Raw genomic sequence first — 17,791 nt, 5'->3', positions numbered from 1 at the left:
GCTTTGTGTCAGCTGCACGAGCGAGTGTCCTGTGTCTGCCATGGGGAGGTCTCACCACCTGCCCTCTCCCACTGTCCTGCTACAGCCAAGGCTTGACCATCTGGGCTCTGGGGCCCCATCCACAGGGTAATGCCTGGGGTCTCGGCTGCCTCTCCTACTGTGTTGTTCAAGCCATCCATACAAGGAGGGCAGGAGCCAAGGACAGAGCAGGGAGGAAGGCAGGCCTGACCAGTTGGAGATGGGGTCCCCCTGGTAGGAAGCAAAATAGATATCATGCCTCAGAGAAGATGCTGACCCTAAAAAGAGAGAGGAGGGAGGCTCTGAGCTGTGGTGGTGGTTCTCATGGTTCACCTGAGATGTAAGAGCACTGCCTCATCTCCACCCCCACTGCATGCCCACCCCTGTGCCTGAGGATGTAAAGGTTGGGGGGCTTCTCTAGGAGGGCACAGATGGAGAATGATATCCAACCATGGCATTTTCTCCCCCTCAGGTTCCCCAGGGGCAAATGGTCAGTGCAGAACCTCTAAAGGTCAGGGGGAGACTCACTTCATTCACTGAGGCAGCTGAGGGTCCCCTTGTCCAGATGGGGCTCTCTCTGACCCTTCCTGCCCCAGCCAGCAGGGCCTGAAATCCAGGGAGTTCTGACCTTACAGTGTTCTTTGTGCCTGCATCACAGTCCAGCCACCATCTCACCCCATCCCCAGCCCAGTGTGGCAGCCTCCTTACCTCTCCCAGTCTGTCCTCTGCATACTACCAGACTCGTTTTTCTAAAACTAGATCATTCCAACAACAAAATATTTGAATACCTGTTGTGTGCTAGGACTGGGGTTCAGTAGTGAGCAAAGTGGACTGTGGAGTTCACAGGAAGACAATCACACAATTACAAACCAGTAAGTGCTATGAAAGAAACACATATGCCATGGGAATAAGATCTCGTCAGTAGATCAGGGAAAGCTTCCAGGAGGCAGCATGTAAGCCGAGATTGGAAGGATAAACAGGAGGTACGGGAGGGCAGGTGGTAGCATTCTAGGTAGAGACGCTGAGACTGGAGGGGGGCAGCTTGTTCCAGGGTGTCCAAGAAGATGAATGAAGGTGCACAGCAATTCCAAAAGGTATGAGATGGGCTGGAGAAGTCGGACTGTGGCAAGGACTTGACTTTTATCACACAGCCACGGGGAGTCAGCAACAGGTTCTGAGCAGGAGGGTGATATGTCAGATACGTATTTTTTAAATGATTCCCGTGGTTGCTGGTGGAGAAGGTCTGAAAGAAGTGCAATGAGGACTAATCCATGTGAGAGAAGATGGTGGGAGTGGACAGACTCCAGAGGGGTGTGAGAAAAAATATTGTCAAAACTCGGTAATAGATTCAGGACAAAGGTGAAGGAGAGCGGAGCCATAGCCACGCCTGACTAGCCAGATGGATGTGGAAGGACAGGGGCGGGGGCACCCTCTGAGCAAGAGAACCGGGAGACATGTTGAGGAGGAAACATCGTAAGTTCTGTTAAGGGCATGTTGAGTTTTGAATGTGCCTCGGAAACTGCCAAGCCGTGTTGAGTAAGTTGTTGGAACCCAAAGGCTGAAGAGGGAAGTGTGAGTTATCAGTGTATGATAACTGATATTGAACCCGAAGCATGGCAATGAGGAGGTCACTTTGGGAGGACATGCAGAAGAGGACCCAGGATCAAGCCTGGGGGCGCTCTTAACACTCAAAGGTCAAGAGGAGGGTCCTGACCAGGCCAGTTGTAGAGGAGACAAGAGAGCACCCCGTCATAGGGGCTAAGGGAAGAGTCCAAGAGGCAGAGCCAGCAAGTCCCTGCTTCCCAGAAGACACAGGAAAGGGACACTGAGTGTCCCTCAGTGTTAGCCACAAGGAAATCTCTGATGACTTCAGCAAGACCTGGGTTTGAGAACGGGGCAGATTCTAGATTACAATGGCGGGCCATGAGGGAAGGTCAGCAATCTTGAGAAATTTAGCTGTAATGAAGAGGATGAGAGACAGAGGACTTTTAAGATGCCAGAAGCTTGTGCAAATTTGACTGCCAAAAGGAAGGACATTTACATTCAAGTCTGCGTACTGAGAGGGAGGCAGAAAGTAGAGAGGAGAGGGGATGGTAGTGATGGAAGGTGGAACCTTCCTTAGAGTAAAGGGGTGAGTGAGAATGGGCCTGCGATGGAAGAGGGAGTCACGCAGTGGTGCCTGGTGAACGTTTCACAGTTCACAGTCAGCTGGGGCAGCAATGGGTGGGGAGCTCTGATTTATAGTTGCTGGTACAGTGGTCTACTCCTCATTTCGCTTTACCGAAGGCAGAGGTTGGAGGGACTTTGACAATGGACTCTCACTAGCTGTTCCAAGCTAGCTCAGTCCAGAAACAGGCAATGGTGCTGGTGGCTATGGGTCAGGGAGGGGCCAGGCAGACACCGTAACAATTGGACCAGGTGTGACAAGCAAGAGTAAGGGACACGGTCCAGCTGATGGGGCCCTGTGGGAATGCAGGCCCAAGTAGCCCAGATGTTCCTATTCTTTCCACCTGGTGGTATGGGAGCTTTTTCATTACTCCCCGTTTCTCTAACCTGGTTTACAGTTTTTTTCACTTTCCCCTCTTTCTTTTCTTTCATTCTTCCCTTCTGCTCTGTACTGGCCACTGACTCATCAGAGATGAGCAGGACATAGTTCTCACCCTCAAGGAGCTCACAGACTGATGATCCCACTCAGGACTCCACTTGATGCCCAGAATCTGGTGGGCATCCCCCACCACCCACACCAAGCCCATGAGATAGAGGAGGTGGGGAGGGGTGCAGCTTCTCAGACACGTATAGGACAGGCAGGGACAGAAAGCAAGGGTGCTCTGGCAAAGGAAAGGCACTGCCTGCAAAGATGGTGAGGTGTTTAAGTGTGGCTGGGGCGAAGGTGCCAGGGGTGTGGTTTGAGAGCAAGTAAGGCTGAAGAGAAAGCAAGGCCCGACCCATGTGGCTTTGCAGGCCCCACAAAGAGTTTAATTTTATGCAAAGATGACAAGGAGCAATTGAAGGTTTTAAGACAGAGGAGTGAAATGGTCAGATCTGCATTTTAGAAAGACCCTTCTGAGAAGAATCTGGCTTGGAGGGCAAGGGGGGTGTCCCAAGTAGAGACTGGACAACAAGGGGCAGGGGGCTTGCAGTCAGCCAGGCAGGGGATTAATGTTGGCCTGAGCTGGTGAAGCCGGTAGGAGTGAAGAGTAAGATTAATACAGCTGATGTTTTACTAAGCTGAGCGCTCACTGTCTGCCAGGCCCTGTTTTAAGCACAATGGGTATATTACCTCATGTAACCCTCCAAACCACTCTTGGAGATATACACTATTATTATCTCCATTTTACAGGTAAGGAAACTGAGGCTTGGAGAGAATCAGGTACTGCCATATGAGAGGGCAAGAGCAGACTGAAGAGCTTGCTGATGGCTGATGAGAGGATGAGACAGAAGGGATCTGGGGGATTCCAGTCTCTGGCTTGATAAGGTGGGGTGCCATCCATGAGACCCCAGCCCTGGAAGAGGATGGCTTGGAGCTGGAGAAGAGGAGTTTGGTTTGGACATGTCATCTGGGGGCCTATGTGACATCCAAGCAGAGCTGTCCCCTGCAGAGTTGGACATTCATTCGGGCCTGCAACTCCAGAGAGAAGACAGGCTGAAAGTAGAGATTTGAGGATCATGGGCACAGCAGGTGTCTTGAAGCCATGGGTGTGGAGGACCTTGGCCAGGGAGCGTGTGGTGAATGAGGAGAGATGCAGCTGTAAGGAGCCCCAGTGTGAGGGCTGCAAAGGGAGAGCAGTGGCAAAGGAGCAGCCCGGGGCAAACAGAGGCAGGTGAGCACTGGGGTGGGGGTGTCTCAGAGCATGGGGCAGAGGATGGGTGTCCATAGCATTTCATGTTGCAGAGACTGAGTTAACAAGTGTCTACAAGGCACAGAAAACAAGGATCATTGTCAGTCCTTGCTGGAGCAGTTTTCACCCAGCGTCAGGGGCAGCAGCGGGAAAGATCAAGGGGTAGGTGAAGAAGCAGGGCCTCAGGGGGCCCACATTTCCACAGCTTGGCTGTGATGGTTCAGGAGAAAGCGGGTGGAGCTGGCTGAGGGTTTAGTATTGAGAAACGAAGCTTTCCTTTTAGCATGTGCTAAAATTTTCCATTTACAGCCTTGATTTTAATTAATTTGCAGAGCTTCGGTAACTAAATCCTACTGGGAACTTACGAAGTATAGTAAACTTCAGCTATCCAGAATTCTTGGCAAGTTGACCACTCTAAAACCAACATTTATTTGGATAAAAAGACTCAAAATATATTACTTTTTAAAAATGTGCTCCTTATGGGAGTTATCAAACATATGAAAGTAGAGAGGAGACTATAAGGAACCCACGTGTTTCCACCATCCAACTGGAAAAGTTTCAACGCAAGGCCAGTGCTGTACCAGCCATGCCCCCCATGCTCTAGGATATTTGGAAGCAGATTCCATACATTATAGCGATTCCTCCAGAAAGCTTTAGTATGTTTCTCCAAAAGACAAAAGACTTGTTGAAAACATAACATAATACCGTTATTACTCCTAAAAATTTTAACAATATTTCTTAATTTAATCAAATGTCTATTGTTCAAATTTCCCCAATTGTCTCATTTCTTCCTCCCCATTGGTTGCTTAAAATTAGGCTCCAAACGAGGTTCACACACTGCATTTGTTTGCTTTGTCTCTTTCTGTTTTTCATATAGTTTATTTGTTGAGGAAAGCAGGCTGCTCGGAGGCATGAGCCTTCAGGAACATGGGAGAGAGCTCAGCATTATTATAGTGGAAAGAGCAGCACAGGGAAGCATGGGGTGGATGATGGCCAGACTGTCAGGACATCCATCTGCAGGACAGAGGCAGGATGTGAAGGCCTGTCCTGAGCCAACAGGAGAGACCAGAGTTACTGAAAGGTGGGTCCATCCCTGTGATCCCTGAGGCCCCTGAGCTGCTGGAGCTGAAGGAAGATAGAAAGATGTCCAGAACCAAGGAGCAGGGGCAGAGTTCAGTTTGGCCAAGGGTCAGGGGTCAGAGATTGGGCTCTGTCAGGCTGGAGGTAAGGGAGGGATGGGGCCTGAGGTCAGGCCTAGAAGGAACAGGATGTCTGTGCAGGGAGGGAGAGAGGCTGGCAGTGCCAAAAGCCAGCGCCTAGCCAGTCCCAGCTCCTCCCCACCTGGTCTGTTCCCAGAGCCCTTCCCCGGCCTCCCAGCTAGGGATCCACCCAGGGCCCAGATGCCAGATCTTTTCACAATGCTGGTGGTCAGTCGTCCTGATCCCTTTCTCTACCTTCTCCTCCTCCTGCTCTTGGCCCCCCACAGCCTTGAGGGGTGCCATCCTCCTCAGCGAAGGTTTGAGTACAAGCTCAGCTTCAAAGGACCAAGGTTGGAATTGCCTGGGGCTGAAATACCCTTCTGGAGTCTTCATGGAGGTGAGGGGTAGGGTGGGGACCAACCATTCCTGGGGTTCCTCAGAATGCCAGAGCAGCTGATCACTCAGGGGGGCTGTGACTTGGTGGGGAATAGGCCTGCCAGTACCAACCTCTGCCCAAGATGGGTCCAGGTCTGGGGCAGGCAGTGCCTGGGGCCCCGGACCCCTCCCAGGCTTGTCTCCTGTTCCACCCACCACACCCTACCCCCATCCACCAGCCTCAGTTTCTTCTCTCTACCTCTTTCTTTCTCTGCTCTATGGCTTCTCTCTTCTACTCCTCTTCCTTTCCTTGGAGGACCCTGCCTCTTGGACCCGTCAACACACGCACACAGGCTCACATGCTGAATCCCAGACACAGAGACACAAGCCAATTTAGACCAGTTACTCTGCTGACTCCATGCTGTCAGGCCTGTGGCTGTCCATGAGAACGAGGTTATGGGGGTGGGGTGGGGGCTGCCTGGATAGGGCACCCTTATAGCTGACTGTTCTGCCAGAGAGGCACCAACCCTGCTCTGTATGTGTGCTGGGTAGAAGCAGGCATGAGAATGTCTTGGCCCACAGGTCTGTGTTCAGGGTCTTCCAAACCCAAACCTACAAAGAGTCTGTATTCTACCTAATCTTGTTCAAAAAGGATATCTGAGGACTTACAAGGACTTATGCAAAAGAGAAGAGCTCAAATTAGGAGTAAGCAAGAAGAATGAGGCTTAGGGTTGGGGTCCTGGCATGAAATGAGTCCAGGAATTTAGCTTGTTGCCAAAACACATGCTGTGAGGTCCGCTCACCCTTCAGAGTTGGGCAATAGATCTGGTTCAGAGCCTCCTAGCAGCAAAGCAAAGAGAGAAAGCAGATCTATTGTGTATTTCTGTGTCTGTGAGAAGTAAGTTCTGAGAAACGGTGCTATTCTTGACTAAGACCAGAACAAATATCTATTTAAGATGATAGGCCCTATAACAGGGTCTTGGCCTAGTCCTCCTCACAGAGGCACAGGAAGTAAACAAAGGAGGGGCTGTTTATCATAACGCCAACCCAGGCTCTGCCTCAGGGCTGGAATGGCAGGGCCTGTACCACACTCACTGCTCTGGGCCTTACCAAGTCTGGGGTGTCACAGACCATGTGGGAGATCAGAGGCATATTCTCAAGATCATCCAGTGATATGCTCATTGTCTATTCATTTATTCATTTATGTTTTTATCGGACTCCCTCCCCCACTCCCCTCTATGCCCAGCCTAGAGACGCAGGGCTGAGTCAGGCTCAAGGAGCCCACTGTCTGCGGCAAGGTCCCATGAACAATCCACATAAGGCTGAAGGCATAACTGTAATAGATAGTGGGCAATCGTTGCCTCCTGCAAGTCGCTTTGGAGGCAGTGGTGACTTTCAAGGGCCCCCAGGACTCCTGGCCTTGCAGCCTCTGAGCCTGGCCACCCCCCAGCCCTGGCCTTTGCTGAGCAAACAGGCTGGAATAGCAGTCTACAGAAACTCCTGGCAGAGACTAGGGACTGGGCCCTGGGCCAGGTTCCAGGCTGGCAGGATGGAGCCAGCTGGGGTGGGGTCTCTGATCTCCCTTCTCCTGGTTCCTGCCAAGCTTGCCTCAGTTTCTCTCCATTTTTCTCTCTCCTACAAAATAGAGCTCCTTTGTCCCCACCACCTTCACCAGTGATAATTTACACGTGTGCATGCACATACACACACACACACGCACACACAGTCTGTCTGTCTGTCTGTCTGTCTGTCTGTCTCTCTCCTTCACCCTTTCCTCCCAGTCCTGCAGGTTAGTTCCACTTTTGCTTTCATGCTTTGCTCACCTTGGAGTGCCCCTGAGTTCCCTGACCAGGAAGCCCCCAGCCTCATTTGGGCACACTGGACCCTCCACCTGGTTATTCTCTCAAAGTGCTCTCCTGTATTCTATGGTCTCAGGCATGTTCTTTTCCCTCATAGGGCCTCAGTTTCCTCATCTGAAAAACAGAAAATGTTGGACACAAAGCTCTCTCCTGGTGGAAGAAGCTTGTACTTTGGAGTTAGACGGAGCTGAGTTCCAATCCATTTAGGTCCTTAACTTTTCTGAGCCTCCGTTTTCTCATCTGTAAGATGGGGTCTGATGAAAACAGACCATACAGACTTGTGGTGAGGCTCAAGTGAGAATGCAGGCACCTTGCTCTTGCATGGGTCTGGCATCCGTTACCTTCCCCTGGCAAACCCCCTCCCCCCAGTTGTGCTAGGCTCCAATGCCCACTTCTTCAGTGGATTCCTGCATCTGACCAGCTGGCCTGGTACTTAATGGCAGGCCTGATGTTACCTGCTTCCTCCTCACAGAGCCCAGCCAGGCCAATAAGAGAGAATAATGGGGAGAAGGGGAAAGTGGAACCCAGGCCCTGAGCTGCCCTGGTCCGCAGATGCCATCCTGGGCCTGGAAGAAGTGCGGCTGGCCCCTTCCATGCGGAACAGAAGTGGTGCCATGTGGAGCAGGGCCCGCGTTCTCTTCTCTGGCTGGGAGGTGGAGCTGCAGATGCGGGTGACTGGGCCAGGGCGCCGGGGAGCCCAGGGCATGGTGAGTGGCCTCTCCCAAGTCCCAGCTGAGGGGGTGAGTCAGGGGTCAGGTGGTGAGCCCAGGGTTCCAGTGTCCCACAGGGGAGTTGAGTAACTGGGACCTACAGGCTGTGTGGTACACCCAGAGCAGAGGCCAAATCGGCTCTGTCCTGGGGGGGCTGGCCTCGAGGGACGGCATCGGGATCCTCTTCGACTCCTCGGCCCAAGATACTGAGGTGAGTAGTGGTCTCCTGCCTACATCCTCACCCTCCTCCCTGCCCACACCCTCACCCTTCTCCTCGTGCCCATGGCTCAGGCCTCTCATTACCTCCCATGTAGAACAGCCCTGCCATCCGTGTGCTGGCCAGTAACGGGCATATCCCCTACGAGCTGCTTCGGTAAGGGCCTGCTTGAACTGACCCCCTACCCCAATTCCTGGGCTGTACCCACACTGCCTACTCATGCCCCTGCCCCAGCCTCTGACAGGGAGCCCAACCCTCCTAGATAGAGCTGTGCCCTCAATTGAGCCTTGCTCAATTGAGCCAATGGCTGCTACCCTGGGACTCCTCCCCATTCAGTCCCAGCTGTGCCTCCTCTGGGCCCAGGACCAGAGTTGCTTACTTTTCCTGGGAACCTCCCCACTGAGTCCTCCATTCATCCAACCCAAGAGCAGCAGGTGAGGCCTATGCTGAATGTTTTTACTCACATCATTTTATGTGACCCCCCAACACTCTTGAGAAGTGAAAGTTATTAGTCTCTAATTAAGGTGAAGACGCTGAGGCCCAGAGAGGTGAAGTTACTTGCCTAAAGTTACACAGCTCTTACAGAGCTGAGATTTGAGGTCAGCCTTGCCTGTGGAGGGTCCACACCCTTTCCCTGTGCCAGCTGCCTGACTGCTAGTGACTTTCCCTTTCTCCCGGATGATGTGGCTTCCCCTCCCTCCCCAACCTGGCTGCCTCTTCAGTAGCTGGGCCAGTTTGTCAGTGTCTCTCAGCAAACATCCCTTAGCTTATAACAATGAGAATAATTGCTAACATTTATGGAGTGGAGCTTACTGTATGCCAGGCGCAGCGCCAAGTACTTTACATTCATGTCTTGGTTAACCCTTATGACAATGTTATGAGATAGTTTCAATTATTATCCTCATTTTAAAGATGGGGAAGTGGGAGTTTGGAAAGCTGAGATTACTTGCCAAGGTCACAGCTATGAGGTACACGCAGGTAGCTGCTCTAGAGCTGGCTTCTCCCTGCTCTGCGCCATCTCACTTGGGGCTGAAGATGGCAGTGACAGGCACTCTGGTGTGATCAGCGTCTGTGTGTCAGTATGCACAGAGAAACTCCAGGCGTCTCGGGCTCAACACCCTCCTCCTAACTCCCCAGAGCCTGCTATACCGCCCTACAGGTCAGGCGGGCTGGTGATTTTGTCCTAGGCCACTAAGACGCATCTCGTATTGTTTGTTCTACAGTCTAAGCTCAGCAGAGGGACAGGAAAAAGGGGACTTACCCAGAGGCACAGGGAAATTTGGAGTTTAAAGAGAGGAGAAGGAGGGAGGGACGAGTGGGAGGAGGTGGTGGGCTTAGGGGATTGAAGACTGGAAGCCCATTGAGGGTCCAGGCTCTGTCCCCTGGGGAAGAGTTACAGAAAGGCCCTTGGCCTCTTCTGGAAACTCCAAGTCCCCATACTCTGCCAGGTAGGGCTTGTTCTCTTGCCCCTCTCTTTTGCGAAGGGAGCAGACCGTAGCAAGGAGACTCAAGCTCGATCACAGGGACATGTCCCACAGCAGTCGTCCAGTTGGGGGATGTGGCGCTGCTCGTCTGGGCAGAATGGCCTCTGGGACTGCCCCCCTGGCCAGGCCCTGGGTCCTGCATAGCCCAGATGTATTCCAAATGCCCACAGGGATGAAGCCAGCCAGGTGCTGGGCTCTTGCTACCGGGACTTCCGGAACCGGCCATATCCCTTCAGAGTGCAGATCACCTACTGGGGGCAGAGGCTGCGTGTGAGTGGTCCCTCCTGCTTATGTCGGTCCTCTGGGCAGGGTGTGCAGATTGCAGGGCTCAGAGCTACAGAGATGCTGTGTGCTCTGTTGCCCATGACCCCAACAGATTCGTGCCTGTGACACCTGGCATATATGGGGAAGGCATACACTGGATCCTCCTTCCTACATTGAATCCTAACTAGCCCAGAAAACATACATGTGAGGGCTAGCATGAGACAAAGTGTACAAACCCCTTCATAACATTCTGACACTAAACCTTGTGGCTCCCTGCCCACCTTTAGGGATAGGGGAGCCAGGGAGCCAGAGGTGGGGACAATCACCCCTGCTGGGGCAGGGGAGAGGCGGTGGCTCAATTCCTCCCTGCCTTCAGGTGTCCTTAAACAGTGGCCTCACTCCCAGCGATCCAGATGAAGTTTGCGTTGATGTGGGGCCCCTGCTTTTGGCCCCTGGAGGTTTCTTTGGGGTCTCAGCAGCCACCAGTACCTTCTGGGCAGGTGAGGGCCTTCTGGGCAGGTAAGAGCAGAGGAATGGTGCCTAATGAATCATCCTGAGCACACCTTCTAAGGAACACGGGGTGTGGGGCCAGCTACATCTTTACCGTGTGACCTGGGCAAGTCATGAGTCCTCTCCTATCTGCCTCACAGAGTTCCTGGAAGTCTCAGATAGAATAAAACATGAGAAACTTTTATTCTAGTGTTGGCCTCATAAGGGCCCCTAGCTGGGAGCTCTGGGGAAAGTGGAAAAAGGACACACTTAGGGAGATGGGTCAAAGGATAAAATGGAGTCCATGGAGGGACCCATAGTTGAAAAGTAAGGTATAATCAGCTAGTGAGTGTCCATGAATGCCAAAACTTTGGTCTTTAGAGTCTGGGCACTGGGGAGCCATGGAAGGTTTCTCTCTTATTTTCTTTTATTTTTTTTTTTTAGGCAAGGAAACCCTTGGTTGACCTCACAGATTGCAAGGATCTTGTCAGCTTACAATCCCTTATTTATTTTTATTTATATTTATTTTTTACACCTACAGCACCTAGTCTTCCTAGGTGGTCTCCTATCCAAGTACTAAACAGGCCCAACCCTGCTTAGCTTCCAAGATCAGATGGGATCAGGCTTGTTCAGGGTAGCATGGACGTAGACCATGGAAGGTTTCTGAGAAGGAGAGTGACATGGTCAGAGAGCCATACTGAGAAGGTGCCACCATGTGGTCACTTTTGCCAGTAGCAGCCATTCCCTGGAGGCCCGAGGGTGTTGCCCAGCCTGCTTTCATGGCTCTAGCCCAGGACTATCCAATTTTCCTACTCACTGGGGGCCCACCTCTGGCTGGAAGGGGGGACAGTCAACTCACACAGCCCACCCATCTGTTTGGCTGACTCTCATACCTCATCTATGAGGTAAGCCAGTCAAGGATCGGAGCTGCCCAGGGTCATTCATATCTCTTGCCTGCCTGGAATATAATGGAGCCTGAGGATTGAGGGCTGAATGAGTGGGCTACTGGAGGCTAGAGGTCTTACCTTCCCTTCTCTACCTTCCTTTCCAGATGACCATGATGTCTTGTCCTTCCTAACCTTCAGTCTGAGTGAGCCAGGTCCAGAGGTGATACCAGCCCTGGGCCTGCCTTGCGGGGAGGGCTTGGGGAGAGGGACCAGCCCAGGGACCCCTCCCCTCCCCAGATGTTTCTACTTATGTCATGGCACCATCAGACCTGCCATTCCAACGGTTATCTCTACTTGTTCTCTGGGCTCTCCTCAGACCAGGCCTTGTGCTGGGAGCAGAAGTGACCCAGAACTAAGCCCTGTCCTCAAGGACCTCCCAGGCTGGCTGGAGGCTGGGGAGCACAGACAAGGGGTCTTAACTAACCAGAGGAGCAGGGAAGGCTGCCTGGAAGAGATGAGCTTGAAGGAACAGAGGCAGTTAGCTGAATGGAGGAGCAGTGAGGACAGAGGCCTGAGGCCTGAGAGAGCTATTGGTGTCTGGGCTGCAGTGGGAGAGAAGGGTGTGGAGATTGGCAGTGGAGCAAGGCACAGAGGCCCAGAAATTGCAGGTCCTGGTGGGTGAGCTGAAGGAGAATCAGAGTTCTTTCCTTGCTGGGTGAATGTTTGGTCAAGGAAGGGGACTGGGCTTGTGGGAGCCCTGTGGGAAGGCTTTCCTTGTCCCTGGATCTTGCACAGGTTTCAGGCCCTAGTTCCTGTCTTTCTCCTCCAGCACCCACTGCAGCCCTTCCTGGAGATGGAGCAGCTCCGCCTGGCAAGACAGCTGAAAGAGCTGCGGGCAAGGCTGGCTCTGGGCATCAGGGAGGACACGATTCTAAAGCTGAGCTCCAAAGACCAGGAAGAGGGTAGGGGTCCAAGGAGTAGGCAGGTGGGGTAGGAGCCCATTTGAGTATCACAGGATCCTCTTCCCTACGAATCAAGAGTCCTTTAACCAAAGGGGAGGTGGAAGCCATATCTAAGCAAGCCTTGGGGTCAGGTGCTTTGTACTGTCCCCACACCCCACCCAGATACAACTTTCCAGGGGAGAGTCTTAGAGGCAGAAGCCACACTTTTCTGGGCCCCCTTTCTAAGAAGCCACCAATAGATAGTGTCTGTTGCCCCACCCCAGCTGGCTGGTTGTCCCAGCTCTGCCCCAATCTCCAGGGGAAAGGATCTATTACCTGGAGGAGATACTGGGCAGACACAGCCAGATCCTGCAGGCTCTCCAGGGTCTCTCCAAGCAGCTAGCCCAGGCTGAGAGGCAGTGGAAGAAGCAATTGGGGTCCCCGGACCAGACCAGGCCAGAGGGAGCCTGGGTGAGTAGCCCCTTGAACATCCATGGTGGCCTGGAGAAGCTGAGCATCCTAGATACTGAGTCTCATGGCACCAGTGGGCTCCCTGTGTCCAGAAAGAGGAACATTGCTATATTTGGAAACTAGTGTCCCCCAAGGTCTGGAGGGAAAGGAGGACAGGGGTGAAATACTGCAGGTCGCAGGATGGGGTGACCTGCCAGGCAGGGGAGTGTGCAGGAGGATAGCTCTGCACAAGCAAATGCCCAAGAAGCCACACAGCTGGGGCTGGGGAGAAGAGATGCCAGGTATTTGGACGTGGGTCTGTAGACAAGTGACAAAAATAGACTGGGTGCATGTAGCTCCACATGTGACTTGATTCACATACGGCTTGCTTAATGCTCAGATGCACCAGAATCCTCATTTCATCTCTACTGCCATCCTGGCTTCTCCCCGGAGAGTCATGCCCCATGGCATGCCCAGCCTGGAGCCTGACTTGAACTGAGTCAAGATGTTAGATGCTGGGCAGAAGAGGCCAGCAGCTCCTGTATGCTTTGCTGGGCTCTGGAAGCTTGAGGTTTGATATCTTGTGTCCCCAGGCTAGAGTAGCTAAGGCTGGGCTGCTGGAGTGAGGAAGAAGCGAGGGTGTCACACTCAAGAGCTAGGCCTCTCTGATCCTACTTTCAGGCCCAGGACTCCTTCTGCCAGATTCTATCCACCCCAGAGAGGAATGGCCACCTCTCCAGGTCACTCAGTAAGACGGGCTCATGCAGGAGCCCTAGCACATGGAGTTGACCAGCTACAGCTTGGACTATGCCCTGGGAGAAATGGGGAGAATACTGGACTAGGCCTCTGCCTTCTTCAGGGGCAGATCCACTTCTGGAAAGTAGGTGGGGAGGCTTCTGAGAAAGCCCATGAGTGGCCACTCTTGGGGGGGAACCACCCTCAGGGAGAGGGCTTTGAGAGGAGGGGAATCCAGAAGCCAAGATAGACAGGGGGCAGATGAACTCAATGTGTCCATAATGAGGAGGGCCAGGTAATCTGATAAGGCCTCTAGAAGGAAGAGGGCTGCAGTGCCCTGGGGAAGGTGGACTCTGAGAAGAGAGGGGCTGTGCCTAGGCCCTAAAGAAGAGGCTGATTTTCCTGCAGGACTCTGCCAAGGTCAGCACTCTGCTTTGTGGACAGCAGACTTTGCTCCAGGACTTGCAAGAGATGAGGTAAGGGCACAGGGTGAGGAGGGATCGTTGAGGAGGTGGGAGAGGACCCCCACCCCACCAACTTGCTTTTCCACCTGAAGTTCCTCCCTTAGCCCTTGAGTCTTTTCATCCTTTCCTGAACACCCAGCCCAAAGCCTGGTATGTAGGGAGGGGCTGGGGGCAGAGTTAGGTTTATTGAGTTGACCTAAATTTAACTGAATCAAGTTTAAAGTTTTGAAAGCCCTCTTTTCAAAACAACTCTCACTGGGAGAGGCCTTGCATGAGGGCCCCCACCCAACATTCCCATCCCAGGGAGGGTTAGTAAATCTGAGCCTTGAAAGGAATACAGCGAAGATCAGGCCTACTGGTAGTAGGGGGTCCCTGACTTCATTTTGACCCCTCCAGTTTCCCAGTATCCCACTCTAGGCTAGGACTTGGAGCAACCCATAGAGTATGGGAGTAAGGGGGTCACCTTGATGCTGGGGAAGAGGGAGGCTTCAGGCTGGATGCTGTGGCTTCCACCTGACCCCTGCCTCACCCCCCATCTAGATGGCTAGGGGTGGGAAGATGTGACAAGAGAGAAGAGCTAAGTCTCCTGGGGGCTGGAGATAGCAAGAAGAGTCCAGGGAGCATGGGGTTGAGACAGACAGCTTTAGAGACATCCTTCTCTGAGCTAAAGCTGTCTTGAGATCAAAGAAGAAGATTTGGGGTAAGAACAGCCTCCCAAGAAGGGGCCCTATGGATGGTGCTTGTTCCCCATCCATGTGTTACCTGCAGGGATTATGAGAAATAGTTCGGTGGTTTGGATGCGTCCAGAAGGGGTAACGAGTCTTCTCTCTTGTTTTTCATTCCCACCAGGGATGCAGCTACTCACATGGCCTCAAGAGCCAAGGTCTTCTACCTGCCTGTGGGCATCAAGCATCATTTCTTAGAGCTGGACCAGATTCTGAGCCTCCTGCAAGAGGACCTTCTGGGCCCAGTGGTAGGAAGAAAGGAAGGGACACCATGAAGTTCCATTCCTGAGATCTAGGCTCAGTCCCTTTCTTCTAACATTTCTGCAGCCCCAGGCCTTCCTGCCTTAGCCCTTCCTTCTTGGGAACCCTGGCAGGCACACCTGTAATTGTATCTGTGTGTGCATGCACATGTGTATGCTGGGACACAGATCTTACCTTCTCTCTCCCCTCTCTGCTCTCTGGAGAGTCCTACAGACTCTCAGTGCCAGCAGGGCCCTGGAGACCACTTGGTCCAACTCCTTCAATAACTAGAAGAGAAATGGGAGTTGGCTATGCCCAAAATCACTCAGAGCAGCCTGCTCCTCACTGTATGCATGCCCCATCTTGTTCTTTCCTTTGCCTTCATCATTATCTGTCTTTTGCTATTTCTTCCTCTCTCATCTCAAAAACCTTCAGCTCCCTGATAATCCCAGGCCCTAGGCCTTCCCAACTATTCCCACAGATGGAGCCGTGGTAACTAAAGTGGGGGAGGCAGCTTTGCACTCTGCCCCCTCTCCAAGTCCTCTGAACGAGAACCAAGCCTGGGAGAGGGAAACAGAGCCCACAACGGCTCAGGTTCCAGGTCCACCCTCTCCTGGGTAAGAAGCTAATCCAAGACCTGAGAACTTCCCCTTTCAGAAAGCATCAACCAAGGACCCCCGCCCACCTGGCCAGCCCCCAGGGACCTCCTCATGCCTGCAGCCCTACATCTTCCTGTTCGTCCTCCTCGTTCAGACTGTAGGCTTCTTCTGCTATGTGCACTTCAGGTGGGCCTTCCCATAGGCAGGACTTTCCACACCTACCTGGCTTGGTTCTGGGGCATAGGCATTTGATTTGAGAGTAGGGTACTGAGGCCCAAAGGGGACCTGCCTAGTCCACCAGCTGGCAATGAGCAGTGCCCAGACTAGGACCCATTTTTTCAATAGGCAGTACTGACCACCTGCTCAGTTGTTGGTCCCATCTGGATCATGCCCTCACAGAACTCACTCTCTAGTGTGAGAAACTGACATGCACCTGGTAGTCACACCTTGTGTGGTCAGTGCCATGATGGCAGGAAGCTCAGGGGCTATAAAAGTACAAGAAAAAGCATTTGACCCAGCTTGGAGAGATCAGGGAATTGAACTGGAAGGGACATTTGATGTGGGTCATCAAGGCAACTAGTTTTCCAACCTGAAAAGATAAGTAAAGACATCAATACAGAGGTAACAGCATGAGAAAAGGCATGGAAGCAGGAAAGAAACACTCTGTTTTGGAGAAAAGTGGCAAGTTCAGTACTGTCAGACCAGTTTGTGAAAATTGGTAAAGGGAATGACAAAAGTTAGGGAGAAGTCACTATTTCTGCTTTATGAGTGTTTGTTGAATAAATGAAACTTTTAGAGATGTAGGGTGTGCTAAAGAGCTCAGAAATGGGACTGACAGTTTTTGTTGGTGGAATTTCAAGACAAGAAGCAGTATGTGCAAGGGTTGTCCTGGAGGAGGAGGAGCAGTGAAGTGTGCTGAGCTTTGAAAGTAGAGTAGGAAAGGGGACGACCTCCAGGTGAGGAGAACAGCAAAGGTATGAGGCGGGATGACGATAGGCTTATGTGTAACATAGGAGTGTAATGGTGGCCATAAGGCTGGAATCACCCAGACAGACCTTGAATGCCAGGGGGAAAATGTGGTCCTGATGGGACAGGCCAAAGGAGCCACAGAAGTTCCCAGAGCAGGGGAGGCTGTGGCACAGTGAGTATAGTTAAATGTAGGGAACTACATCTCAAAAACCCAGAAGCAGAGGTCCTAGTAACCTTCTCCTCTTTCTGGCAGCAGGCAGAAGCTAGACAAGAGACTTCAGGACTGTTTGCACACCGGCCCCTTACCCCCGAGTCCTGAACCATGTATCCCCAGGGCCCTGGGGGCTCTGAGGAGGCATCCCCTCTCCCCCAGCATGCATGCATGACCTACCTCAAAGCCCCAAAGGAGTGTCTACTTCTCTTCACTGGGAAGTGGATGATGTTTGGGGGCGGAGGGTTAGGCCAGTATCTTCTCCCTCTGGATGCCCAGTTCCTACCCACACCTCAGCTTTGGAGAAGCTCCAACTTTATTAAAGGTGATTTCCCTCTCTCCATGGTTTGATATGCTCGTTTACCTTCCAAGTTTGCCTTAATCTCTCTGAAGGCTTCTGCCTCTTCTGGAGAGGTTGCTGGGAGTGGGCTTCAAGCAGGAAAGGAGGCCAAGGCCTGGCTTGACCTCCAAAAGACCTATTACCCCACAAACCTTGAGCCCTGGACTACAGAGGGAGAAAGAGTCACAAATATGTATAATTCTGTTCCCAAATTCACCAGAACAAGGAGAGGTGTCTCCAGTTGCCCTTTCTGCCTCAGCCCAGCCAGCATCACCATTAACAACTCTCTCTCCCCCTATTCCCTTCAGCTCCAGGGGTAGGCAGGTCAGGCACAACCAGAACTCTATGAGGCAACCCACAGAGCCATAATTAGGATTCTCTGCTCTATGGTCTCCCTCCCTTTTCCAGAGTCAAGCTCTTTGGGCAGCTGCTGGGGCAACAGGTTTGGGGGAAGGGTGGGGTAGGGTACAGGGCTGGGTCTTTGCCCTTTGCAACTACTCTCAACTCCTAGCTGAAATCCTGGTTATCAGCGACCAGGGTGGGGAGGAAGTAGGGGGAGAGTGGGGAGCAGGGTTCTTGGGCACATATCAACGTAGCCCATTCCCCTGGGGAGCGACCCCACCACCGAAGGCCCTAATCCGCTGTCAGCAGTGCCGGGCAGAGCTTGGCTTTGAAGGAGGCACGTGGGGAAGGCGGGAGCGCGGAGCGGGCACGTGGTAGAGCCTCCTCAGCCCCGTGAATGCCCCCCGCCCCCGGTGAGGAGGGGTTTGGGAGGT

General features: G+C 52.7%; 1 protein-coding gene and 1 pseudogene across 1 annotated transcript; one reads left to right on the top strand and one right to left on the bottom strand.

Annotated features, from left to right (window-relative positions):
- The first annotated feature begins 5,275 nt into the window (after positions 1 to 5,275).
- LMAN1L (lectin, mannose binding 1 like) lies at positions 5,276 to 16,861 on the top strand. The gene is made up of 14 exons (XM_006922623.1): positions 5,276 to 5,453; positions 7,843 to 7,997; positions 8,104 to 8,211; positions 8,315 to 8,373; positions 9,872 to 9,971; positions 10,342 to 10,465; positions 11,506 to 11,561; positions 12,171 to 12,303; positions 12,602 to 12,753; positions 13,414 to 13,483; positions 13,874 to 13,943; positions 14,781 to 14,904; positions 15,554 to 15,681; positions 16,721 to 16,861. The coding sequence occupies exons 1-14, from the start codon at positions 5,276 to 5,278 to the stop codon at positions 16,848 to 16,850; spliced, it is 1,587 nt and encodes a 528-aa protein (XP_006922685.1). The 3' UTR covers positions 16,851 to 16,861.
- LOC112471747 lies at positions 10,987 to 11,105 on the bottom strand (annotated as a pseudogene).
- Positions 16,862 to 17,791: the final 930 nt, after the last annotated feature.

This window comes from Pteropus alecto, unplaced genomic scaffold (assembly GCF_000325575.1).
Source record: "Pteropus alecto unplaced genomic scaffold, ASM32557v1 scaffold38, whole genome shotgun sequence".
Lineage (NCBI taxonomy): Eukaryota > Metazoa > Chordata > Mammalia > Chiroptera > Pteropodidae > Pteropus > Pteropus alecto.
Note: the sequence above shows the minus strand (reverse complement) of the source record. Positions and strands in the feature narration are given on the sequence as shown.